Source organism: Vulpes lagopus, chromosome 17, assembly GCF_018345385.1.
Source record: "Vulpes lagopus strain Blue_001 chromosome 17, ASM1834538v1, whole genome shotgun sequence".
Lineage (NCBI taxonomy): Eukaryota > Metazoa > Chordata > Mammalia > Carnivora > Canidae > Vulpes > Vulpes lagopus.
The window spans coordinates 36,622,559-36,647,041 of NC_054840.1; the positions used below are offsets into that span (position 1 = coordinate 36,622,559).

Genomic DNA, 24,483 nt, shown 5'->3' on the forward strand with positions numbered 1-24,483 from the left:
TTACTCTGGCTCCCTTTGTCCCCACTTGCTGCCCTGTGGATCTACATACTGCTGAGGTCCTCAGCCTTGGCACCTGCTGTATACAGGGCAAGGCTGGTTCATAGTCCTTCCAGTTGACCTGGCTCTTGTGGTCTAGACTTTCTATCTACATACCCCCCCTGCTGAGGGGTCAGCACTCATATTTTCTGTTTCTGTGTTTTTTATTTTGGTTTTGTTTTTTATGGGGGTGGGTAGGGGAAGTGAGTTGGAGACCTTGTCTACTGCTTGTAGAAATTAGTAATCCTTCAGGAATACTTTGTATTTGGAGTCTAGTTGGAGGAAGGAGAGTTTTTTAAAGTTTGCCTCATGTGAACAATTTTCCACGTAAAACACGCTTATTTCATGTTTTTATCCATAGTCTTAAAATATGAGTAAGAATGCTGGCCTGTGTGATAGGAGCTGAGAATCAGTAAATATGATCAAGACCTTAGGCTGTATTTTTATGTGCATGTAATTCACTTAGTTGCAAGTAGTGGATGATACCTCTTTTAAGCAGGTACACATATTTATAATTTTTGTGTTTATTTTAAAAATATTTGTATGTTACTGATTATTTATTCAGTATGACAGATTGCCCTAGGTTTGGGTATAGGAAAGCTTTCAGAAGTTTTCAGGATTACTTTTGCATTTTACATTTAGATCTGTGCTGTGATCCATTTTGAGTTAATGTCTATGAAAGGTGGGCAGCCCCGGGTGGCTCAGCGGTTTAGCGCCGCCTTCAGCCCAGGGCCTGATCCTGCAGACCTGGGATCGAGTCCTGCGTCGGGGCTCCCTGCATGGACCCTGCTTCTCCCTCTGCCTGTGTCTCTGCCTCTCTCTGTGTCTCTCATGAATAAATAAATAAAATCTTTAAAAAAAATGTCTATGAAAGGTATAAAGTATGTGTCTAGATTTTTTTATATGGATGTCTAGTTCTAAGATGTTCTGCTGAAAAGACTATTGTTTCTCCATTGAATTGTCTTTGTTCCTTTTGTCAGTTATTATTTGACTACATTTATGTGGATCTGTTCCATTCCATTGATCTATTTGTCTTATTCTTCTGCCATTATCGTTCCTGTCTTGATTACTGTAGCTTTAGAGCAAGACTGGAAGTCTGATTATGTCAGTCCTTCAAATTTTTTCTTGTCCTTCAATAATGTGTTCTCTATCCTGGGTGCTTTGTCTCCTCATGTAAGCTTTAGAATCCATGTGTTGATAACTACAAAATAACTTACTGGGATTTTAATTGGGATTGCATTGATTCTATAGATTAATTTGGAAATAATTTACATTTTGACAATATTCCTCCTATCCATGAGCATGAAATATCTCTCCATTTATTGAGCTCTTCTTTGATTTATTTCACCACAGTTTTGTAGAATTATTTAATCAGAATTTTTGTTAATTCCTTTCCTACTTCATGATAAAATGGAGTCTGACTCTGTATGTGGAAAGGAATGAAAAATACATTGTCTATTATATCACACAATACACATATTACATATGAATGAATGAAAATATGTATTTGTAGTCAAATATATTGTCATAGCTAAAAGCTGATATTTTTGCCCAGTGACAACCCTTCAAAATAATTTGTGGTGATAAATTATTATTCAGAGTGTAAAATGGGCATCATTCCAATAATTAACAGACAAGCCTTGGTGAGAAAGTATTGAGATTTGAAGGAAAAAGGTCATGATGGCCATTGTGATAATAATCTCTGTGGTTTATGGTACATCTGTATGTACTCAGCGCCCACGAGCCTTGCCCTGTCTGTGTTGCTTCTTACATGAAGAAACCTGCTTAGGGGAGCTTGGTGTTCACCCTGAGTCAGAGAGAAGTAAGTGGGATGGGACCCTACCTTCTGTCTGTTGGACTTTATTATTTTTTATTTTTTAAAGTTTTTATTTATTTATTCACGAGACACACACACACACACACACACACAGAGAAAGAGAGAGGCAGAGACACAGGCAGAGGGAGAAGCAGGCTCCGTGCAGGGAGCCCAATATGGGTCTTGATCCCGGATCCTGGGATCAGGACTTGAGCCAAAGGCAGATGCTCAACCACTGAGCCACCCGGGCTGCCCTGTCTGTTGGACTTTAAAGTACTGTTTTTATAGAAAAGCAGTGTTTTGCATGAGACTGTCCTTTACCATGTAAATGAAAAATAGTACTGTTTAACAACAAAAAAGAAAAATGCACGTGAAAAAGAATGAAAATATAATCTGTTGCCCTGTGGAAAAACCTCTGAGAAACAAAAGAGCTGTCACATAATACATGAAAGCAGTGGGTATTTAATAGGCCTAGCAATTAGAAGCCGTCCCAAATTACCAGAAAATGCATCGAAAATGAAAGGATAAAATGTTCGAAGAGAACGAGCAAGAGGAGCCCATTATCATTACATAGATGATACCATGCTCACAGTCTCCCTTTGAAAAGGCATTTTTATACGTTTCATTTGGTTTGCATTGTAAGGTACTTTTAAAAACATTTCTAAAGACATTTGAGTATGTTTTAGTAGTGAGAAGGGCAATTTTGTACATTTCACTTAGTTCGTGTAGTATGGGGAATTTTTTTTTAACCTATTCAAGGCATGTTTTAAAGGTGTTTGAGTACTAATAGAGGCATTTTTGTACGTTTCACTTAGTTTGTGTTGTATGGTGAATTTTTGTTTCCATGAGGGGAAATGGGGTTGGGCTGCATAAACATACTTCATTGAGACTGACAATGTTTTTAATGTTTTAGTTCACTTTATTTTAAGCTATGTTGTTTGTTTTATGCTCTGCATTTCGAAAACTGAAGTAGCTCCCATGAAAACAGCCACGGGGTGTGCCTCTGTGGCTTTGTTCATCATCCCCTCCACTGGGAATGGACCAGGGGAGGGAGGAGGAGGGCCTGTGGTCCAAGGACTGAGGGCATTCCTGCATTTCATTTACTTCCCCTGGGGGGAGAGATGCCCATGATGCCAGCAGCAGGACTAGGAAGGAATGTGGTTCATAAGCTTATACATTCTTTAATGAATGTGCTACTGTTTTTGCCTTGACACCCTATAAAAGATCCTATTTTGTGGAGGAGTCCATATTAAAACTTGTTTGGAGTTTGAGTTCAAAAGGCAAATGCAGAATAAATTGCTAGCTGTCCTCTTACGGGAAGAGCTCTGGATTCTTCTGTGGGCTCAGGTTGGACGGTGGTGAGGGCCATCGGCCTCCTGAACAGCACCTGGGCCGCCTTTGGAAGCCACTGGCCAGCTGGGAAGCCGGCTTGCCCCCGAGGCTGGGGGGTGCTGGGGTACAACACCCGCCCCCTCGGATCCTGGCATGTGACATAGCCTCGGAAAAACCCCCTTCCTCCCTCAAAATGTATCCAGAATTATAGTTTACAACTGTATGTATGTACATGTCTGTAACCTTTGACCCTAGGAGCTTGGGGGATTTTGGTTAATTTCTTTTTTTAAAGAAGTTAAAACACGTTTGTGTTAAAAGTATCATGGGACCCAGGTGCTGTGTCCTCTGTGCTTCACGGAGGAGTCACCCTGCAGCCCAGACAAGGCACTTCTCAGTGATAGAGACCCTGAAATTAAAGAAAGCATGTGAGATAGAGAGTCTGGTATTTCAGACTCTAAAGGATTATCAAGTCTGACTGTGTGGACTGTGCCCAGCAGGACGAGAGGTTGTGCCTTCATCTTGTTTGCAGTCACATCCTTGCTAAGAGGAGAGCAGGGAAAGGGGCTGGGAATGCAGCTTTCCCCTCCTGGACCCTTCCTGCACCTTCTTCACTTTCTGATTTTCACTTGAGCGTCACGCACGGTTTCACATCCTGTTCAGTCTTTCCGGAGAAACGAGAGCCAGTAAAGTCAGCGATCCTTTCTCCCCGACTGGGTTAATGAAAGAAGCAAAGGGTCGCAGGAGGGAAACCGCTTGTCCTGGTGCCTTCGCGGCTAGCTTTCTGCCCACAGTTCAGTTAAGTTCATCTCGGGCTCCATGTGTGCAGCGAGCGGTCGTGATCTCAGGTCGGATGCCCCCAAGGAGGTGCTGTCACACCCACGGGTACGTTTGTGACACCGGGGTGTGGGGAGCGCCCTGGGCCGCGTTACCCTTTGCAGTCCTCGTAAAGTGTCTGAGGGCCTGAGCTCAGCCCCGGTGCCAGTCATGGGCAAGCGGCCTTGGGAGCGGGGCGGTGATAAGAACATCACACTTGATCCTCCTGTTTTCCACCAGTTCTGGAAGGGATATTCTTTGGCCCTTGGTCTTGCCCGCCGTCTGCTGTGAGCAGAGGCCAGAGCATTGCAGAGGCTGCCCACGAGGACCCCGCCGGAGCCCTGGCTCCCTCCCTCCTGGGCTCCATGATCCTCCGCAACTCATTTTCATTCTTGGGGCCACGTTTTCCCCACCCCTGGCAGAGCGCTGACACCACACCCCAAATGGGGTTGTTGTAAATACTAACGTGGTTAATGTATGTACAGGTGCCCAGTGCAGGAATATATATCTATTGGTATTTGTTGTGATTATTGTGGTTGTCTTTTCCCCACATATCAGGTCACATGTGTAATGGTGGGGGAGAAAGGGACATGAAGTCAGTTGAGAACTGAAGGAGGACTGGGGCGCCTGGTGGCTCAGTGGTTGAGCATCTGCCTTTGGCCCAGGGCATGATCCCAGGGTCCTGGGATCAAGTCCGGCATCAGGCTCCCTGCATAGAGCCTGCTTCTCCCTCTGCCTGTATCTCTGCCTCTCTCTCTGTGTCTCTCATGAATAAATAAATAAAATCTTCAGAAAAACAAAACAAAACAAAACAAAAAACTGAAGGAGAACTTAGGGCCCATTTTGCCTTGATGTTAATCTGGAGTCTGTGCCCATTTGGCTGATCTGCTGCTTCCCTGTGTCCCGGTGGTTAGTGGTTGGTATCCAGGTAGGGCCATCTCTCCACCATCTCTGGTGTGCGGCTGGAGCTGCTAATGGGATGGAGTGAACCCCGTACCAACCAGAAAAGGTGAAGTGCTCTCTAGGCTCTGTTGTTTGAAAGAACTGGCCCACAAGTCCCAGATTTTACTATGACCTTTGCTATTCTAAAGCCTCAGTGTAAGTTTTTAGGATCCTGACCACATGGGTTCTTTCATCAAAAGTTCTTTGGGTGCTTCAGTGGCTATACATGATTGGATGAGAGATGTAGACCTAGCTGGGTTCTAGCTCTCAGAGGCTGATGCTCATGGCGATGGTCTGGCAGGGCCTTGCCAAAGTGAAAGCCTGAAACCCATGCTGCCATAACCAGAGGAAGCACGACATCTATCATGTGGAGCTGGTATCATATATAGAATGGAAATAGGGGTCCTTTTGTGCATGTGTACTTATTAGCAAGTGAATTGATGGAGAATGAGCATTAGTGTGCAAAAGTGGACCTCAAAAAATGCATTAGGGAGGCTAATATGGGATGCTCCTGTTCTTTTTGCCACTGAAGCACAAGAGAAGTAGGGAAGTAAGCCCCCAAAATGGCACGTGCTTGCAAGTATTTCCTGCTCTCTCACCGCTGTAGTTAGTACTTTCTGACCCTTTTCTATTAACCTGTGATCCCGTTAAAACATTAATTGCCATGCATTAAAATAAAAGCTCATCACTTGAGAGACTCAGTTTTTTAGATTTTTAAATGAAACATTTTAAATCCATTTAGAAGCCTTAATTTTCTAAGGCGAGGACATTTCTGATCCTCTGATTCAGGGGGTGAAGTTGCTTGTCTTATTTTTCTCCTGATAGTAAATAGTCATACATTCACTTTTGAATAAAATCCATTTCTCCATTTATCAGGGAAAATCTAAATTTGATGAGGTAGCTGTTTTGCATAATTTTAAATATACAATACTGGTTTATTTCTATAGAGAAAAACTAATTTAATGGGAAATTTAAATTTGCAGAAGTTCAAACTCTTCTACTTCTGGAATAATTTTTAAAACTCGATCTATTTGACATTGATTAATGTCGATAACATTTGAGGACATGAACCATTGGTATCACCGTGTTGCTAAATTGTACCTTTGCAATATTTTTCTTCCCTGTAGGAAGTTGAAGACCACGTGGCGTTTTTAATAACGGTCCCGACGGCCCTGGCAATTTTCTTTGCAATATTCATCCTCGTCTGCATTGAGTCTGTGTTCAAAAAGCTGCTCCGCCTTTTCTCCTTGGTGATATGGATATGTCTCGTGGCCATGGGGTACCTGTTCATGTGCTTTGGAGGCACCGTCTCTCCCTGGGACCAGGTAAGGTATTAAAATGTGGGGTTTTTTGGTGTTTTCTTTATGCACTTCAATTGATGACATGCTTAGTTCTGCAAACCTGGCCCTAAACGTAAACACAAGACCCGTAGCTGAGAAGAAAGTCTTTTGAAATAGCCATCTTGATGGTGCCCTGTGGGTGAAGTCGCTCAATGCCCATTTGGACTTATCAGACTTTCCAGCTGCCTGGGTGCAGGCCTGTGTCTCACCCTGTCATCTGTTTAGACGGCTGGGTCTGGATATAGTCTTCATCCTGCGTGTAGCTGCATGTTCTCCTAGTCCCTGAGTTATCTGTTATTCCAGGATCTCTCTGGGATCAGAGCCTTACCTGTAACTCTCAAACACCAGTTGTGGCCTTGGACTCTTTGTCAACTACTAGATCTTCCTCCTTGCAACAGACTTCTGTGGCAATGATTTTGTATCACCCTGATTCTGCGGTATCAATAGGATTGCTACATGCACCTGCCGGGAACCTGTGGTGATTCATGTTGACTCTGGGAAGCTCATGGCTTAGGAAATGGCTACACCTGGAGGATATTAGTTCTTTAGGACTTGCGCCTTGTGTTCTTCCTTGTGCGTGTATGCCCTCAGCTGCAGGAGTAAGCGCTGGGTTGTCTCTGGTGCAGGGCTGGGCCGCAGATATGATAGACAAGTTGCTAGCTTCAAGCTTGTGAGTTCTGTAGCCATTCAGGAAGAGAGTGTACTGGGCACTGAGTGGGCTGCCACAGAGGTGGTGGGGACTCCAGAGGGGCAGTGGGTAGGAGAGGACCAGGGGCCAGAAGGGGATAGACGAGAAGGCATTAGGAAACCAGGACCGGTGAGGCCAGAGGAGAAGAGAGATTCAAGATGGCAACAGACAGAAGGGCTCAGGTGCCAGAGCCGGGGGAGAGCATTGCTGGTGTGTCGTAGTTGGAGAGAGCCCTGGGTGAGCCCAGGGAGAGGTTTCCAGCAGGTTCTGTTAGGAAATTGTCTCGTGGCCTCAACCAAAACATCATCCTGTTTTGTCCTCAGTTTCTCTTGCAAAGGGAGAGGCCTGGACTAAGCGAGCTCCGCTTGGTCTCTCTGGCTGTGTTGCTATGGACAGAAGAGGTGGTACCAGTGTCCTCTTCTGCAGCTCCCTGATGAGGCTCCCCTGTTGGGGGGCTCCCCCCACCAGTCTCCCCATCACAGTCCCCTTCTGGCCTCTCCCAGCTGCCTGCCAGGGCACACACCTCCCTCCCACCTTCAGCCAGCGCCTGTGGAACACAAACAGGACACAGACTAGCAGCATTGCTTGCAGGCCTGTGGCACCCACCCAGTGGCCTGTGCTTGCACCAACGCCACCTCGTTTAATAGTTTGATTTATAAGAAGCCTAACTGTCTGGAAGGGCAAGTGTCCTCTCTGTGTTTTTCTGTTTTCCTTTTGTTCAGAATTCACTGAGTTTGCTTTTCCATATGAATTAAAGGATCAGCTCATCATGTTCCATGAAAACTCCAATTGAGATCTGGATTTAAATTATATGGAATTTGTTAGTTTTTGCTTTGAAATGTCTAGGAAATAATAAAAGGATACTATAACAAAACATCCAGAGATCTGCTAGCTTATTGTACTGAGCCTTTCCCTGGAACGACGTGATATGTCTGTCCAGTAATTATGGTTTTCTTTTATGTTCAAGGACTTTTTTTCCTTCATAAAATCAGTAGTCATTTTACTTAGAGTTGTTCTTAGGTACCTAGAATTTTTTTTGTTGTTGTTGTTATTTTATAAAAGGGATTTTTAAAACATTTACCTTTCCTATTTGGTTAATTTGATGCATAAGAATACTGTTGTTTTTTTATGTTGACCTGTATTCTGCGATCTCAGTGAACTCTTACTGGTTTTGTTAGTCTACTTGAGGGCCTCAGTTTATCAAATTATCTTAAGGTGATTTAAGAAAAATGTTTTTCTCCCTTTTAAATCCTTAATTCACTCTCTTTGCATGTATTATGTTTTTTAATTTTATCAGCCAAGACTTGAAATGAGGAGTCATAGTACAAAAGTGGCCTCAAACCTATTTGCAGCATAACTGGACATCTGTAGCTTCACCAGTAATGTTTGCTTTGTTTTTATTATACTATTTTAATAGAACCAAATAATCATAATAAGGACCCCCCTCCCCCACACCTGTCTGGAATGGTCTTCTCCTATATGTTGCGTGGCTCTTACATCACCATCATTAACCTTGTCAACCTCATCAGAGCGGCTTTCCTCCATCTCTGGGTACCACCCCACCTGGTGACACCCCTACTCTGCAGTTTTCCCACAGCACCTAGGATGACTGGCTGTCCCCCCTTTGAGGTCATAAAGTCCTGGGGGCAGAAGCCCATCTTGGGTTTATTTTGTCTTTGCACCCGCCAGGGCAGGCTTGCTCCATGTTTTCATTAATATGTGGCTATAGTTCTTTGTCTCCAGATTTGTTGTTGGAATTTTTATTTTATTTTTTGTATCCACTTGTTCTGTTTTTACCTATCTTTTGGTTTTATGACATTCGCTTTGGTTTTACTGCTGCTGTCCACCTGCTTGGAAAAGTCTTAAACATACACATTTCAGAGTCCTCTTACTTCCATTTTCTCAGGTTGATCTCTCTCAGGTGTGGAGTTTGTTGGCTAGGTGTCTCGATGTTGGTGATTTTTGTGTCTCTTTGATATTCTTGTTTCCAAGCTCAGGTTGATTTGGGATGTTTCTCACGTCCTCCTCAACATGTAACTCCCCCTGTCTCTCCTCCACCCCCCCTAGGTTACGGTTGCCTTCCTCACACCACCAGGGCCTGCGTGGAGCTAGCAGGTGGGTGGAGCCTCAGCCCTGCTGGCCTCGCAGGTGGACTGGCTGGACCAGCCCCTGGCCTGGGCATGTTTCTTGGAGTACAGCTGTGTCCTCGATGTGGCTGGATGCTCAGGAAAGGCCACAGCCAGGTCTGGGGCTTGTGGCTTTTTTGGGGGTCCACTTTCCCTAAGCTGGGGGCTTGGTCAGGTGTCTCCTCCCTCTGGGGGCCTCCTCACCCACCTTGCCAGAAGAGGGACACTTGGACCTGTTCCTGCTCTGGGGTTTGATATCCCACTCAAAATATTCAATGCAATGATTTAAAATGAAATTATTATGTCATATTCCCCAAAGCCTGGCATCTCTCAATAGCAGCATCACAGATGTCGCCCCCTCATGGAGCACCAACCTGTAAGAACTATTGTGAGAGCCTCCTGGTGCCTCGGGAGGAGTGCTCAAGGAATGGGTTCCCTGGCAGGTGATAAATCCACTGTTCTGCTGTCAGGAGGCCCATGAGGGAGCCTGCATGGGCAAAGTCCACATGGGACCACACACCACTGACACCCACCCCCCTGAGGTTTGTTTGTCCTGATGGTATACTACCAGGAAAAACTACAGACTAACATCAGCCAAGGGAAGCGTGGCTGTTATGTCACCAGGAAAACTGACCAATTCTGGGGCTTCCGTGTTGTTCTCTGTGGAGTCATGGATGGCACTACTCTCTGCTGTGCATGTGGCACGGGGCACCCGGTATCACATGCTGGGGGAGCTGGGCCGAGCCTCCGTGTGCAGAGATTTTGCTGGGTCTTGATCACCTACCGCGGACAGGGCTGACCTTTAGCCTCCAGCTGACTGAGCTTGGTCTGAGAGCTGCAGTCTCCAGCACTTCCAGAAGGTCACTGGTCCAGTCTGGCCTCGGGGAGGCCCCTTCATAAGTCACAAGTAGACTCTGCTGGCCAAGGCCCCCAGGCAACAGAGACCTTCCAGGAGTGTAGAGATGCCTAGAGCCCAGGGCAGAGGGCGGGCCTCTGTTTGGGTGAGGGGGAGGCTTCTCCACACGGCTGACATGAGTATAGATCTTCATTGTCAGCATCTCTGTTGCTAGGCACAGAGCATCAGCGGCCAGCATGTGCATCGTGATGACAGGGCCAGCCCCTGCTCTGCATGCCTTCCTGCATGACCTCATATCCCCACGTGGCTCCCCGAGGTGAACGCTGTCACACTCCTGCTTTGCAAGAAACAGAGACACAGGATGAGAAGGACCCTGCTCACAGCCAAATGGCTGGTGAATGGAGGAGCATGTGCAAGGTCCTGACGCTAGAGGCTGCCTCCCTTCCGTGGTATAGTGCTCCTCCACTGGAGCGATGTCACCCCCAGGGGACACATGCCTCACTCTGATGGGGGCATCGTACTGTCATCCAGTGGGTAGAAGCCAGAGATGCTTCTCAACATCCTACACTGTGCGGCGCAGCACCCAGAAAAGGTTATCCAGCCCCAAACTTGAGGGGCGCCAGGTCTGAGAAACCCTTGTGTGGTGCATAATGCTGCCTCAGTGGTGCCTTTTAGGGAACCCAAGGAAGGGGCGTCATGCTACCCCTTGTCTGTCTTGATCGGGCTCAAAGGAGTGGTCTGGCAGCGTGTGGCCTGAGGAAGCACGGGCGCGGGCAGAAGGGTGGCAGGTTCCCCGAGGGCCCACGGCATGGTTTGGAAGGGGTGGCGGGGAGTCGGGCAGGATGGGCAGGGCTGCGCGTCGAGCCCCCCTGCCCTGGGCTCTGGCTCCACCCCGTGCTGCCAGCCCCCGCCCGCTTGTGTCTGTTCCGCACAGCTGCCTCCTGACTGAAAAGGTGTTAAAAATGACATTTTCTCGATGGTTCCAACAAGTCCGAATGAAGTCGGTGGTAAATGGTGGTGTTTTGGGCCCTCGCTGTATAGTGGTTTTGCGGGGAGTCCTGCGGGCACCTCCCGCTTGGGCTGATTTGCTGACACGTCCTTCGCCGGCCCTGACTTTCCGTGGACAAAGTGGTAGCAAAGAAGGTGATGCTCTTGCTCCTTCCATCTTATTTTCCTGAATCGCTTAAAAATACTCGAACGGTTTTGAAGTAGATGGTAGTAGAGGCTTACATAAACTCTTTGTTTTCTCTGTTTTGTTAGGTCCAGTCAGTGGGATCATTTTTATTTTTATTTTGGTTAAGAAACCAGTGGCCACACGTATGGGGCGCATCACACTTCCAGTGCAGTTTCGCGGCGTAGCAGTGGTCCCTACGCGATAGCTGCTGGATCGTGGGGCCTTCCTGGGAGGTTCACAGTTAGTGTCCCCAGCTCTGGGGCCAGAGGTCTGCGATCAGGGTATGGGCAAAGCCATTCTCCCTCTGAAGGTGCCAAGGGAGGATCCTCCCTGCCTCTTCCAGCTACTTGTGGTTTCTGGCAATCCATTGGCCTATGGACATACCCCTCCAGTCCCACACCATTCTTGTCTGTGTATCCCTTCTCTTCTTGTGAGGACGCTCATTGTACCGGATTTAGGGCTTCTCCTGATGGTCTCATCCTAAGCTGATGACAACTGTAAAGACCCTGTGTCCAAATAAGACCACATTCACATGTATTGGGAGGTAATACCCTTTCTGATGGACACAGCTCAACTCATGACAGCTCTGATTTCATGGGAAGACACACTGTTCCCTAAGTGGATTGCAGGAAGCCACTTCCATCTTGCGTGGCGTGGTGCTCGAATGTCTGCTCCCCCTTCTGAAGATTTCCATAACTGCTCTTGTTGTCGACCTACACTTAAACCACAAATCCACTTTGGAGTTAAATGTACGCCCTGGAGGTTTTGATGTTTTTTGAAGCCTGGGAAGCCTGGGTGGCTCAGTGGTTGAGTGTCTTGCCTTTGGCTCAGGTCGTGATCCCTGGGGTCCTGGGATCAAGTCCCACATCAGGCTCCCCGCAGGGAGCCTGCTTCTCCCTCTGCCTGTGTCTCTACCTCTCATGAATAAATAAATAAAATCTTTGAAACCAGTGTCTATCAGGAATTAGATACATTCTGGTGTGTGAATATCCTGTTGAAATAAATTCACACTCACAAATACAAAGAGAAGATAACCTGACGATTGCATTGGCATGTGAACAAACAGTGTCACGAACGAATGTTTGTGCATGAGGCTGCCTTGGTGTCCCTCTGCCTGTCTGAATAAAGGAAGTGCTTCTTTTGGCTCCTACATTAGTGGCATCGAGGAAGTTTTGCTTGATGAATTTTCATAATGCTTTGGTTTACTTGGTGAAACCCAAGCTTTTAGATGATGTTTTTTAATGAATTTTTAGCAAGAATGAATGCATTTTGGGTGCCTGATGGCTGAGTTGGTTAAGCATCTGCCTTCGGTTTAGGTTATGATCTCAGGATCCTGGGATCGAGCCCCACATTGGGCTCCCTGCTCAACAGGGGGGTCTGCTTCTCCCTCTCCCTCTGCCTGCTGCTCCCCCTGCATGTGTGCGCATTCTCTCTCTCTCTCTCTCTCTCTCCCCCCCCTTCTCTCTCTCTGTCAAATAAATAGATGAAATGTTTAAAAAAATGAATGAATGCATTTCATCCTCACTGATAGCCACTGACGTAGGACCTTCCCTCTGGGATGAGAATACCGATCGGCAGGGGGCAGGAGGGCAGTCCCCACTTGGCTGGCACCTCAGCAGATAGACGCTGGCTTGGTTAAGTAAGGACAAGAAAGCTGAGTCGTATTTGCATTTGTCTCCAGGATTCTGCTTCCCTCCTAGGAACAGCTCATTGAATAGAGTTAAATGAGCGCTTCCATTCCTGACAACCCCATTTCAGCTTTGGCAGGGAGAACACACTGAAGTTACTGTATAGATTTGTGAAATTACTGCCAGCTTGAAAGGCTAGCAGTTTGCTCTAGGAAGAAGACGCTTCCTTGGTCACATTGCCGGAAAGGATACCAGACACTCCGCGTGTGCCTCTGTGTGTCTTCTTACAAAAGTAGGACATCAGTGTGCAAACATCTATTTATTTTTTATTATTGGAAGCAGGAAAAATGAAAGAAAGGCTTCTCATAGGCTGTGAGCTGGAATGGAATCAGTTTGCGCAGTCACTTGGAACACTGCTAAGGAAGGTCTTTACCGTCGGGAGAGCCGAGCAGCCTGTGAATGGAGAGAGAAATCCAGCTCAGAGGGATCGCGCCTCCCTATCCAAGGCGCTCATCTCTAAGCTTTTGTGCAGCAGCGGGGCTTCTCCGGGGGCATTTTGCCCTTACTTTGGAAAAGGATACACTGGAGAAGAATTAAAAAGTAATACAAATGATTATCTCCTTTAGCCCCAAAGATGAGGGCTTAAGCATTGTGTTGTTACCGTTTTAATGCGGAGGATATACTGACAAAATGTGAATCTTAAGGAAGTGCATTGCAGCTGGACCCAGCCTGAAGTGTCGTTATTTTGAGATCCTGCATATTTTTGGCAGTTTCCCGCGGAGGTGGCATTTCTGTGTTCTCCCTCCCGTTAGTTGCCAGCCAGAGTGAGGGGATGGTCATACCGGCTGTGCGGAGTGCTGGGAGTTTACCACGACCCGTCCTTGCCCAAATAGATGGTTCTGCCCGTGTTTCCAGAACAATCTCTCTGCTTCCTGCTCTCTTTCTCCTCCTGCGCTTTAGAGGAGCACAGGGCCTGGTCCTGAAGATGGGCATCTGAATCAGACTCTTGTCTGGTGATGAAACAGGCATTGCCATTCTCACTTCTGCACTTCTGGAATATCTCCCCCACCCCACGGCCACATCAGTGTACATCTTAGACTGAGTGATCTTGGAGACATGTCTGTTTGGTGCTCCATTCCCGGTGGCAGCAAGTGTCACACACATAGGCATCACACTTCGGGTACTTGTGGAGATACTGAATATGCATACACACAACCTGCTTGTCTGCTTGCCCCCTTGGCACCATCGTGGTGATGGAAAACACTTCTCCTGGGACAGGCAGTATTCAATGACTTCACTTACAGAACTTATTTGATTTCTGTTACCCTCTGAAGTAAGTACCAATATTATTTGCAATTTACAGGTGAGGAAATGGAAACCCAGAGAGGTTAAGCAACCTTGCCACAGTCACACAGCTAGGAAGACAGAATGAACTGAGCATTCTGGCGCCATGATCACCATGCATCATCTCCATGTGCTCCTCCCTGCCATGGAGAATGTGGGGTGTTTCCTGTCATGCCTCGGCAAATGATAGATTACTGTGGTGAGGAGGGGACATATTTGGGAATTCTGAGTTGTTCTTTCTGAGCCACTTTTGGGTTAGATGTTATTTGGAAAAACTTCATGGAGGGCAGCTGTTACTTAGATGACACAAAATTGATCACATCATTGTTTCCAGTTGTCAGCAGATATTCCCAGTTGAAGGGAATACATGTTTCATTCCTTGGATGAATCAACAAGAGAAAGGGGACATACTTGAGAGAAGAATTAAATGTCTATGGACATATATGAGTCAATATTGTTGTTTAGGAATTAATGATTGCTTTTATGCTGAGGTTAACATCGCTTCCTTATAAATAGATTCCTTATGGTCTCGCTTCTTTCTGCTGATTTTCTCTTCTGGTCCTGTCTTAGCTCCCATCTACCTGCAGAGAGGCCCTTTCTTCCCTGTAGGAAAAACCCATCAGACTCCAAGGGAGGGCGTTCGCCAGGATGCCAGCACAGGGCTCAGAGTTCAGTCCAGCCTGGCACAGCCTCTCTCTGAGCAGTGCTGGCTCTGGGAACTATTTATGACTTTGCTTAGAGTCTGTGTAGGATGGCTCTCGAGCTCTGGGGGGTGGCCACCATCACGAGGATGCTGGTGCTGTGTGTGCTACTCTCAGGGCATCTGGAGCACCACCTGGAGAAGTCAACGTGAAGTGGAAAGTCGGGACTGCAATCTGGAATTCATAGTGTTTTCGTGAAAGAGCTGGAATTTTACAAGGGAGGAAAAATGTTCTGTGGACTTCCAAAACATCTGTTATTGACTCGGTTTAAATGGAGCCACTTTTGATGTTGGCTGTGTTAGAGCTTACTGCATTCAGTGTTTGTGAATGACTTTATGAAAGGTTGTGTTTGTAATGGAATTCCAGCTACTTTGTGCTTGTAACGGAGTGGGAAGCAGTTGTTATATCCAGAGAGACGTGGGAACCGGTGAATAATACAACCTGTCACTGTCAGGTGGGGACCGTGTGTGCGCGCCCATGCGTGCATGTAGGGGAGATGCCAGCATGAAGGGGAGTGAATTCTAGACTCCAGGCTGGAGCAGCAAGTACCCTGAAAAAAAAAGATCCAAAGTTTAAATTATTTCCTATTAAGAGTTGCTAAGCAACACCTCACTTAGCTTCCCCAGCATTCAGTATTTCACATTTCCTTTTCTCAGCAGCCACTAATACCATCCTCACCCAACTCAAGGACAGGAATGAGATATAGACCCCAAATAAAATAAGAGGTTTTGCACGAAGGAGACTTTCCAATAAACTTTTAGATTCAGGGTAAGTAAATAATTGGGGAGAACAGGTGAATGCTATATTTTACATCATCACCATGAGATGTTTCCTTTTATTCTATATTTGCAATATTTTATGAAAAAAAATGTGATATATCATATATCTTCTTAATGTAATTTTCTTGGATTTAAGTATTTTCACATACTCCAGGTTTTGATGGACTTGTGAATGTCCTGTCCCTGGTGCTGCTGGCTCCCTCGGGTTGGAGCTTTATGGATCTTTCTGTTTCTAACTCCCAGCCCAGCACCCAGTGTGGTGGACATAGAGGGACAGGCAGGCTACCATTCACATTGGGAAGGGTTGATAAGGTGCTGGGTGAGGAGCCATGGGGTGGAGGGGTCCAGTCCTGCCTATAGATGGTCTTTTTAATGCTTTTAAGCCCTGTTCTGGCCAAATGGAGACTTCCATCTATGTACTTTTGTCCAAGGTTTGCATTCCCTGTCAGGGATAATAGCAAGAATAAAACATTTCCCAGAGATTCACATCATTTATTTTGTAGACTTTATGGTCTAAGAATGGAGTTTTTAATCATTTCTGCATCTCAGCTTCACCACCACACACACAAACAAAGGGCATTTCTCTCTGCTCTTGGGGCATGCCCAGACCCCCCTGGTGAGACCCGTAGCTGTCAGGACCAGCTGTCACCCGCTAAAATGCACTTGAGAGTCATGGCTCCTCATGACTGTTGTAACGCTTGTGACCCAGTGCAGAGATGGTGCTGGGAACTCACCAGAGCAGTACTGGAGAGAAGATGCTCACCAATAAGGGTGAACATGCAGCTTGGTGATATTTGCTGTTCAATGCTTATAGTGTCTAAGGGCAGCCAGAACCAAGTACCATGAATTGAGTGGCTTGGGACAATACAAATGTAATGCCCTACAGTTCTAGGCCACAGGTCCAAAATCTAGGTATGGCAGGGCCATGCACACTGACAGCGTAGGAGAATCCTTTCCTTGCATCTCGCCAGCTTCTCGTGGTGTGCCAGCAATCATGGGCATCCCTTGGATTGCACTTACATAGCAGCCTCTGCCTCTGTTGTCACATGGTGTTCTCCTTGTGTCTGTCTGTCTTCACATGACTGTTTTCTTGTAGAGATATCAGTCCTACAGGGGGCCAGCCTGCTCTCAGATGACCTTGTCTTAGCTAATTACACATGTAGTGACTCTGTTTCCAAATAAGTCCACATTCTGAGATACTGGGGTTAGGACTTCAACCTTTCTTTCTTCCTTTCTCCCTTTCTCCCTTTCTTATTTTCTTTCCTTTTTTCTTTCACATGAGCACATGCTTTAACCATACAAGGTGTGAGGGAACCCAGATAATAGAACTTTTGGGTCTTCTTTCTGTCTCATGTGTCTGGGCATGTTCAAAGGCCTGGTGGACGTAAATCACACATTACCTTGTCTACACTCACATCTGCTACGTTACATGGACCTGTGCAAAATGCAAATGCGGGACCCGTGATTCAGAATTTGTTAAGATTTAAAAACAGTCTCAGCGGGGCATTAGACCAAATGAGGTCCCTTTTAAACACGGGTCCCGTGTGGCTGTGCAGGTGCACACCATACATAGTGCAACATGTCTGCTCTAGTTCCCAGGGCTGGGAGGGTCTGAAGATGGTCTCTGTTTTAAGGCTTGGAGTTCCAACTGCTGGCAGCAGGTGGAGGGAGGTGTGAGGCTGCTTGCTCTTCCTGCCCCACGGCTTTGCTTCAGGGAGATGAGTGCTAGCTGAACACAAGCATCCATCCCCATCCATCCCGTGTGGGGAGTGGTCCATATCTCAGAAGAAATCAGTGAGAAAAGAAGATGGGAGAAATTAGGAGAGATTTTGAAAGGGTTGCTTGTCACTGCTGGGGGTGGGGGAGGGGTACCCAGAATGGAAAACTGTCCTAGACCGAGGGTGGAATCTTTTTGCCAAATGAATGTTTCAGCTCTGCCAGACATGATTGATGACTGCTTTCATTTGCTTGTTTAAATTCAGCTTTTATTTTAAAGAGCAGCTTTAGTTCTGGAGGTTCTGTTAATATATCCCACTCTCTATGAGTACAAATTGTGTTACATTTATTTTGTAATAAGCTGGTTTTAGCAATTTTGCTGTCTAATAAATTCAAAGCTGAGGTTAATAAGCATACTTTAAAAATCATCCGTGTGATGATTCTGCTCAGAGGAGGATGGTGGCATTTTGAATGTCCAGTTCTAAACACAATGAAATCATAGAGACTCAGTTTATCCTCCCACCTCAAACAACTGAAGAATGGGACAAAATACATGGAATGCTGGCTTTGAGACACTGACTAAGAGCCACTGCAGGAACATGACCCTTATAGAAAGGGAAACAAAAGGGGAGATCCTATGGTTGCCCCAACTTCCTGCATCGAGGGAACCCTCCAGACTGCAGCACAGAAGGCAGAACTCAGCAGGTTCGTGAAGTTGAAAAGACAAAGTTCAGAGTTTGGGGAGGTAAAGACACTGGAGTTCTCAGGGCAGGAAACCAAGGAGGAGGGATGAGAGAGAAAGACAGAGGGAAGAAACGAGGAAGCAAGTTCTGGAGACTTGTAGATGATCTCGTGAAGTCTCCATCTGAGAACTAGTTAGCACCTGCAATGGAAGGAAGCTCCAGTGTCCAAGAAAGAACCTCTAGTAAAGAGCAGTTGGAATAATTTCTGCTATGGGGCCTGGAAGAGTAACATGCATTTCCTAATGTGAAAGGAATCTATTCATGAAGACCTGAGAGCCTCTAGTGACTGTGCCCCTGGTAAGAGATTCTCAAAGATTGCACTGCTCTTCAAAACTGATGGGACAATAAGAGAGTCAACAAAGATATAGGAGATTTTGAAAGTACTACCAAACCGGTTGATCTGATTGGTGTTTATAGAATACTCCTACCCAACAATGCAGAGCCTACGTTCTTTCAAATGCATGTGACGTTTTTTCGAGATAAACCATATTCTTGACTGTAAAAGTCCCCTTGAGTGTGAAAGGGTTACCTTCATACAAAGAATATCCTTTGACCATAATGGACTTCAATAGAGATCAATAACAAGGAGACTTGGAGAGTCAACCAGTAATTAGAAACTAAACAATACATTTCAAAATAGCCCAGGAGTCCAAGAAGAAATTACAAGGTGGATCAGAAAATATGTTGACTAAATGAAATGAAAACATGATGCCTCATAACTTGGGACATTACACCCTCATTGGGGCTTAGAGGGAACTTACTGTATTGATTATACTAGAGAAGATCAAGGGCTCAAACTAAGGTCACTTAGGCTTCCACTTTTAGAAACTAGAAAAGGTAGTACAAATTAGAAGAAAGAAAATTAAACAAAGGAGCAGAAAACAATGAAATTATAAACAGAAAGACAATAGAGAAAAATCAATGAGACCAAACTAGTTCTTTGAGATGGTCAATAAAATTGATAAAACTTTAACTAGACTGATCAGAAATAATGAAATAAGGTGAAACTTCCAATTTTAGGAATGTGAGAGGGATAGTCTACATGGGTCCCACAGTCGTTAAAAGGTAAAGAAATATTATGAACAGCTTTATGCTGATAAATCCCACAGTCTAAATGAAATGGAAAATTCCTTGAAAAGCAAACTAACAGAGCTCATTTAAGAAGGAATAGATAGCCTGAGTAGCCCTATATGCAAAAATAATTTGAATATGTAGTTAAATATCTTCCCACAAAGAAAACTCAGGTTCAGATGTCTCTCCTATTAAGTTCTTACCAAAATTTTAGGATAAAATAATCCCAGTACTACACAAATTCCTCTACAAAATAGAAGAGGGAACATTTTCCAACTCATGTCATGAGGCCACCATTATTCTGATACCAAAACAAAAGGCCTTACAAGGAAAGAAAACTAAGACCAAAACTATCATGAAAAATAAAATGTAATATATTTTTTATATATGTATATATATATATCCATATATATATATGTATATCTATCTATTTTAAATATAAAATACAGCATCACCAAATAGAGTTTATCTCAAGAATCAAAGTTGGTTCAACATTAAAAAAGTCAGTTGATGGGGCAGCCCTGGTGGTCAGCAGTTAAACACCGCCTTCGGCTTGGGGTGTGATCCTGGGGACCCGGGATCGAGTCCCATGTTGGGCTCCCCATAGGGAGGCCTGCTTCTCCCTCTGCCTGTGTCTCTGCCTCTCTCTCTCTCTCTCTGTGTCTGTCATGAATAAATAAATAAAATCTTTAAAAAAAAAGAGAGAAAAAAGTCAGTTGATATGATTCATCACGTTAATGGATTGTTTCAATAAATGCACTACTCTCATTCCAGGAGATACAGAGGAGGCATTTGACACAATTCGACACCTATTCATGGAATATCTCTCAGCAGTCTAGGAATAGAAAGGAATCACCTCAAACTGATTCAAGGCAATTGTGCAAAAGCGTAGCATGATTCTTGATAGTGAGAGATTGAATGCTCTCTTCCTGCAGTCCAGAGTCTTGTCGGGGTGACCACTCCTGCCATGTCTCTTCAACAATGTACAGACACCCCAGCTAGTGCAGATGGCAAGAAGAAGTAATAAAAGACACGCAGACCAGAAAACAGGATGTCGAGTGACTTTGTGTGTGTGTGTGTGTGCGCGCGTGCGTGTATGTGCATGCAGTGTCCATTATGGTCAACACAAGCCACATGTTGCTACAGAGCATTTCCATATTTTGAATTGAGCGATGCTTCCAAGTGTGAACACTTACTTTTATTTTTTTTTTATTATTTTTTTAAAGATTTTATTTATTCATAGAGACACACACACACACACACACAGAGGCAGAGACACAGGCAGAGGGAGAAGCAGGCTCCATGCAACAAGCCTGATGTGGGACTCGATCCCGGGTCTCCAGGATCACCCCCCGGGCTGCAGGCGGCGCTAAACCACTGCGCCACCAGGGCTGCCCGAACACTTACTTTTAAAGGCCAAGTATGAAAAAAAGAATGTAAACTATTTTTTAAAATACTTTAAAAAATTCATTATGTGGTAAAATTATTGTATTTTGGGAAAAATAGGCTAAATATGAGGTGCTATTAAAATCAATTTACCTACTTTTTAAAAAAAATTATTTATTCATGAGAGACACAGAGAGAGAGGTAGAGACATAGGCAGAAGGAGAAGCAGGCTCCTTGCAGGGAGCCTGATGTGGGACTCAATCCTGGGGTCCTGGGATCACAACCTGAGCCAAAGGCAGGTGCTCAACCACTGAGGCACCCAGGTCCCCCAAATTTATGTACTTTTAATGTGACTGCAAAAAAATTTAATATTATACATGTGACCTACATTATGTTTGCATGGAATATTATGGTCTATATTGAAAATCCTATGGAACCTGAAAACACTACGAGACCTAGGAAGTGGCTTTAGTGAGGTTGCAGTTTACAAGGCTGAGATGCAGAAATACATTGTATTCCTGTATATTAGAATCTTCCAATCAGAAACTAAAAAAAAAAAAAAAAAAAAAAAAAAAAATTCAGTATAGTATCAAAAATATAAAATAGGAATAAATTTGGGTAAATGGGAATAGCTCTTCTACACAGAAACTGTAAAACGTTGTTGATAGAAATTAAAGAAATGAATAACTAGAGGGAGGCTCTGCTTATGGGTCAAAGACATGATGTTCAGTTGCCAATTCTGCCCAGATTCATCCTCTATAGGTTCAGTGTGATCTCAGTGAAGATTCCAGCAAGCTTTTTTGTAGAGAGTAATGAGAAGACTCTAACATGTAGATGGACTTGCAAAACCCCTAGGATAGCCAAAATAAATTTGAGAAAGTAGAGCATGGATATGTTACCCTCCGGGATTCAGGACTTCTTATAAAACTATAGTAATCGGCATAAGAAATATTCATGTAACAATAAACACTAAGGCCAGTGGGATTCAACAGTCAGCAATAGTCCTACACGGTCAGTTTATTTTTGACAGTATTCCAGGCCAGTTCAATGAGGAAAGTATAAGCTTTTCAACAATAGCTGCTGAAAATGTTGGATATCTGTTTGCAAAAATAAACTTCCATCCCGAGCTCATGCAGTGCAAAATTAACTGAGAGTGGATCGTAGACTTAAAACTATGACACTTGTAGAAGAAAATATGAGAGAAGATTTGGTACCCTTGGGCTAGAAAAATGTTTCTTAAATAGAACATCAAAAATTGTGTCCTGTACAGGGAAAAAAAAACATCAATAGGATTTGATCAAAGTTAAAAACTTGTATTATTCAAAGACACTGAAGAAAGTGACATTGTGAGCCGCAGACTGGCAAAAACATGTACAAAACATACATGATGCTCGACAAAGGACTTGTACTTTGGGTGCATAATAGATTCTTACAACTCAATTTTATCTATTTTTTTAAGATTTTATTTTAATCTTTAAAAGTAATCTCATACCCAGTGTGGAGCTTGAACTCATGACCCTGAGGTCAAGAGTCTCACACTCCACCAACTGAGCCAGCCAGGCGCTCCTGCTAATTTTACCTCGATGAAGGTGTGAAAATGGTGGATGAAGTTTTTGTAGCATGCAAAGAATTTTCACATACTCCATTTCACATTATTGATACAGAGATTTTATGACTTGTCAGAAACATGTAGCAGGTTTAGGGGTGGAACCCACTGTTCCTTCCCTCCTTTCTTGCATTCAGATGTGTTGGCTCACCAGCTCGTGGCCATGTCTCCTCCTTGCCTTTATAATGATTAAGAGAGAGTAGGGATCTGTCAGGAGAATAAAGTCATTCTAAAGGAATGGCAATATTTTTATTTTTTTCAAGTCTGGGGAGGAGATGCTTCCTTGAGCAAAGATTTATTACCTCTTAAACTTTTTAAAAGATGGGCTGATCAATTGCTGAGTCGTTTGAAATTCAATTTCTGTTCAGCCTGTTTTTTTAAAAGAATATTTTCCATTGAATGTGATTCAGTGTGATACATTGAATGTGATACACACATACAAAATGCCTAGATCATAATCTGTATTTTCTGTAATGCTCTCAATATGCAAAAGTCATTCTTATTACTCTTTTTACCTCCTGATGGGGGATATAGCTAAAGAACCAAATATTCTGAGAAGCATAAAAACACAGATGCATTAGTCTAAAACTTGTGAAGTAACGTTTGCTTCTTATAGACAAACTTACTGTCTTATAGAAGGAAAATAAATGGGAGTGTGTTATAAAATTTTAAAAAATCAAATCTGAGTTTGTCCTTTTAGTCCAGGTATGGGTCAGCAGACCAAGGTGTCAGAGGGAGAGCTCACAGAGACCATCTTACATGGCACTGGGGAGTTAGCACAGGGTCAGATAGGGTGGACCGTTGGGCAGGTGTAAAAATGAATACATGAAATAGATGAACAAAAGAAAGAAATCAATTAGCTTACAGAAAAAAATCAGATGCCTACTTCATTCCAGATAAAAATCTGAATTCTAGGTGGATTAAAATCTAAATGAGGAAAGCAAATCATTAAGGTTTTCATAAAGATGTAGAGGAAAAGCTCTTCATAACACTGTATAGAGAACCCATGAAGTAAGCCATGGCCAGCGGAAAGCAAACACACAAAAATCCAGAGCACATTTTGAAGGAAAGTAATGAAGAAATCTAAAAGGAAAGACCCATTCAGATTGTTGTTATTGCTCTGTAGATACACAAGAGACGGTCTTCCAAGCCTGCCCAAGGAGACATGTGGACAAATTAGTAGGGAACTGGATAAATCAATGACAGTGTTTCCCCCCAATGAAATGCTAACTAAGAATCGAATGCACAAAATAGATCTACATATATCAACACCAATAAATCTTAAAAACATAGTGTTGAATGAAACAGGACGTTTCAAAAGTATACTGATAATATATGTGTCTACATTTTGAATACTTAGGAGCACAACCATCAGAGATGAAAACACAGGTGAGAAAGTGTAGCCTACTGATCTTCGGCTCCTCGCTTTTTCTGGGGAGGGAGGAAAGAGAATCTGAAAGAGATTTTAGCTGTAACCTCCTAAATATACATAATACATGTGAAAGCATAGCATCCAAGGCTAGTTGGGCATCATGGCCAGTGTACAAGATGCATTTATGAGTGGCTGTCCTATGATTTGTTGTACTTTTAAAAATTCCAGATTTACTAGTTTTAGGTTTTTTTTTTTTTTTTTTTTTACCCTTTATATTCAAATTTTAACAAAAAAGGAAATCAGATGTACTGAATAGAACTCTCCCTTTGACCTGCATTTGCTGGCTGGCTTTTGAGAATCCAGCCCCATTATCTGCCTCTCAGCTGGGCTACCTCTCCCCACCCCCACGGCTCCCTTACCCCAGAGCCTCTGTCCTGTTGTTGACCATCATGAAAAGTCAACCTTCCTTCCCCTGACTCCATTGTTACTAGTTTTAATAAGAAGTATTTTATATTTGAAACCTTAAAAACGTTATATAGCACTCTACAAATTCCAAGGAATGTAAAACTTGAATTACCATGAGATTTGGTTACCTGAGCTCTGCATTTAACAATGAATGAAAATCCAGGCAAATGTGCAAAAACGATGATCATTTATCATAAATAATGAAAAGGTGACATCATTAAATTTACTTGGAATAAATACTTGGGGGATTAATGGCCATAATCCTTAAATCCTATAAAGCTGTTGTTACTATAATTAAATATTGTTTTTGTTGGTTCCCAGCTATTCGAAAAACATAAACAACAACCCCAAGTCCAAAACCACACAAACCAAACTATTGAAAAAATGCAATGAGAATGATTAAAATGAAGGCATTTAGGCCTTGAAATTTTGTATATGCATGCCACTGAGTGTGACATGGTTATGTCTTTTGGCAGTTTTTACTACTGACCCATGTGATAACAATTCTATCATTAGCATGGGAAAATTAAATGAAATAATTGTAGATTG

At 43.9% G+C, this 24,483-nt stretch overlaps 1 protein-coding gene across 2 annotated transcripts in view; it reads left to right on the plus strand.

Moving 5' to 3' along the window:
* The window catches only part of ADCY2 (adenylate cyclase 2), a 387,405-nt gene that overhangs the window by 16,230 nt on the left and 346,692 nt on the right, over positions 1 to 24,483 (plus strand). For both annotated transcript variants that reach the window (XR_005984284.1, XM_041731928.1), the window contains exon 2: positions 6,067 to 6,264. Coding sequence is in view for 1 of the 2 variants with exons in the window: in XM_041731928.1 (XP_041587862.1) it covers positions 6,067 to 6,264 (198 nt within the window). In the remaining variant the exon portion in view is untranslated. The remainder of the gene's footprint in view (positions 1 to 6,066; positions 6,265 to 24,483) is intronic.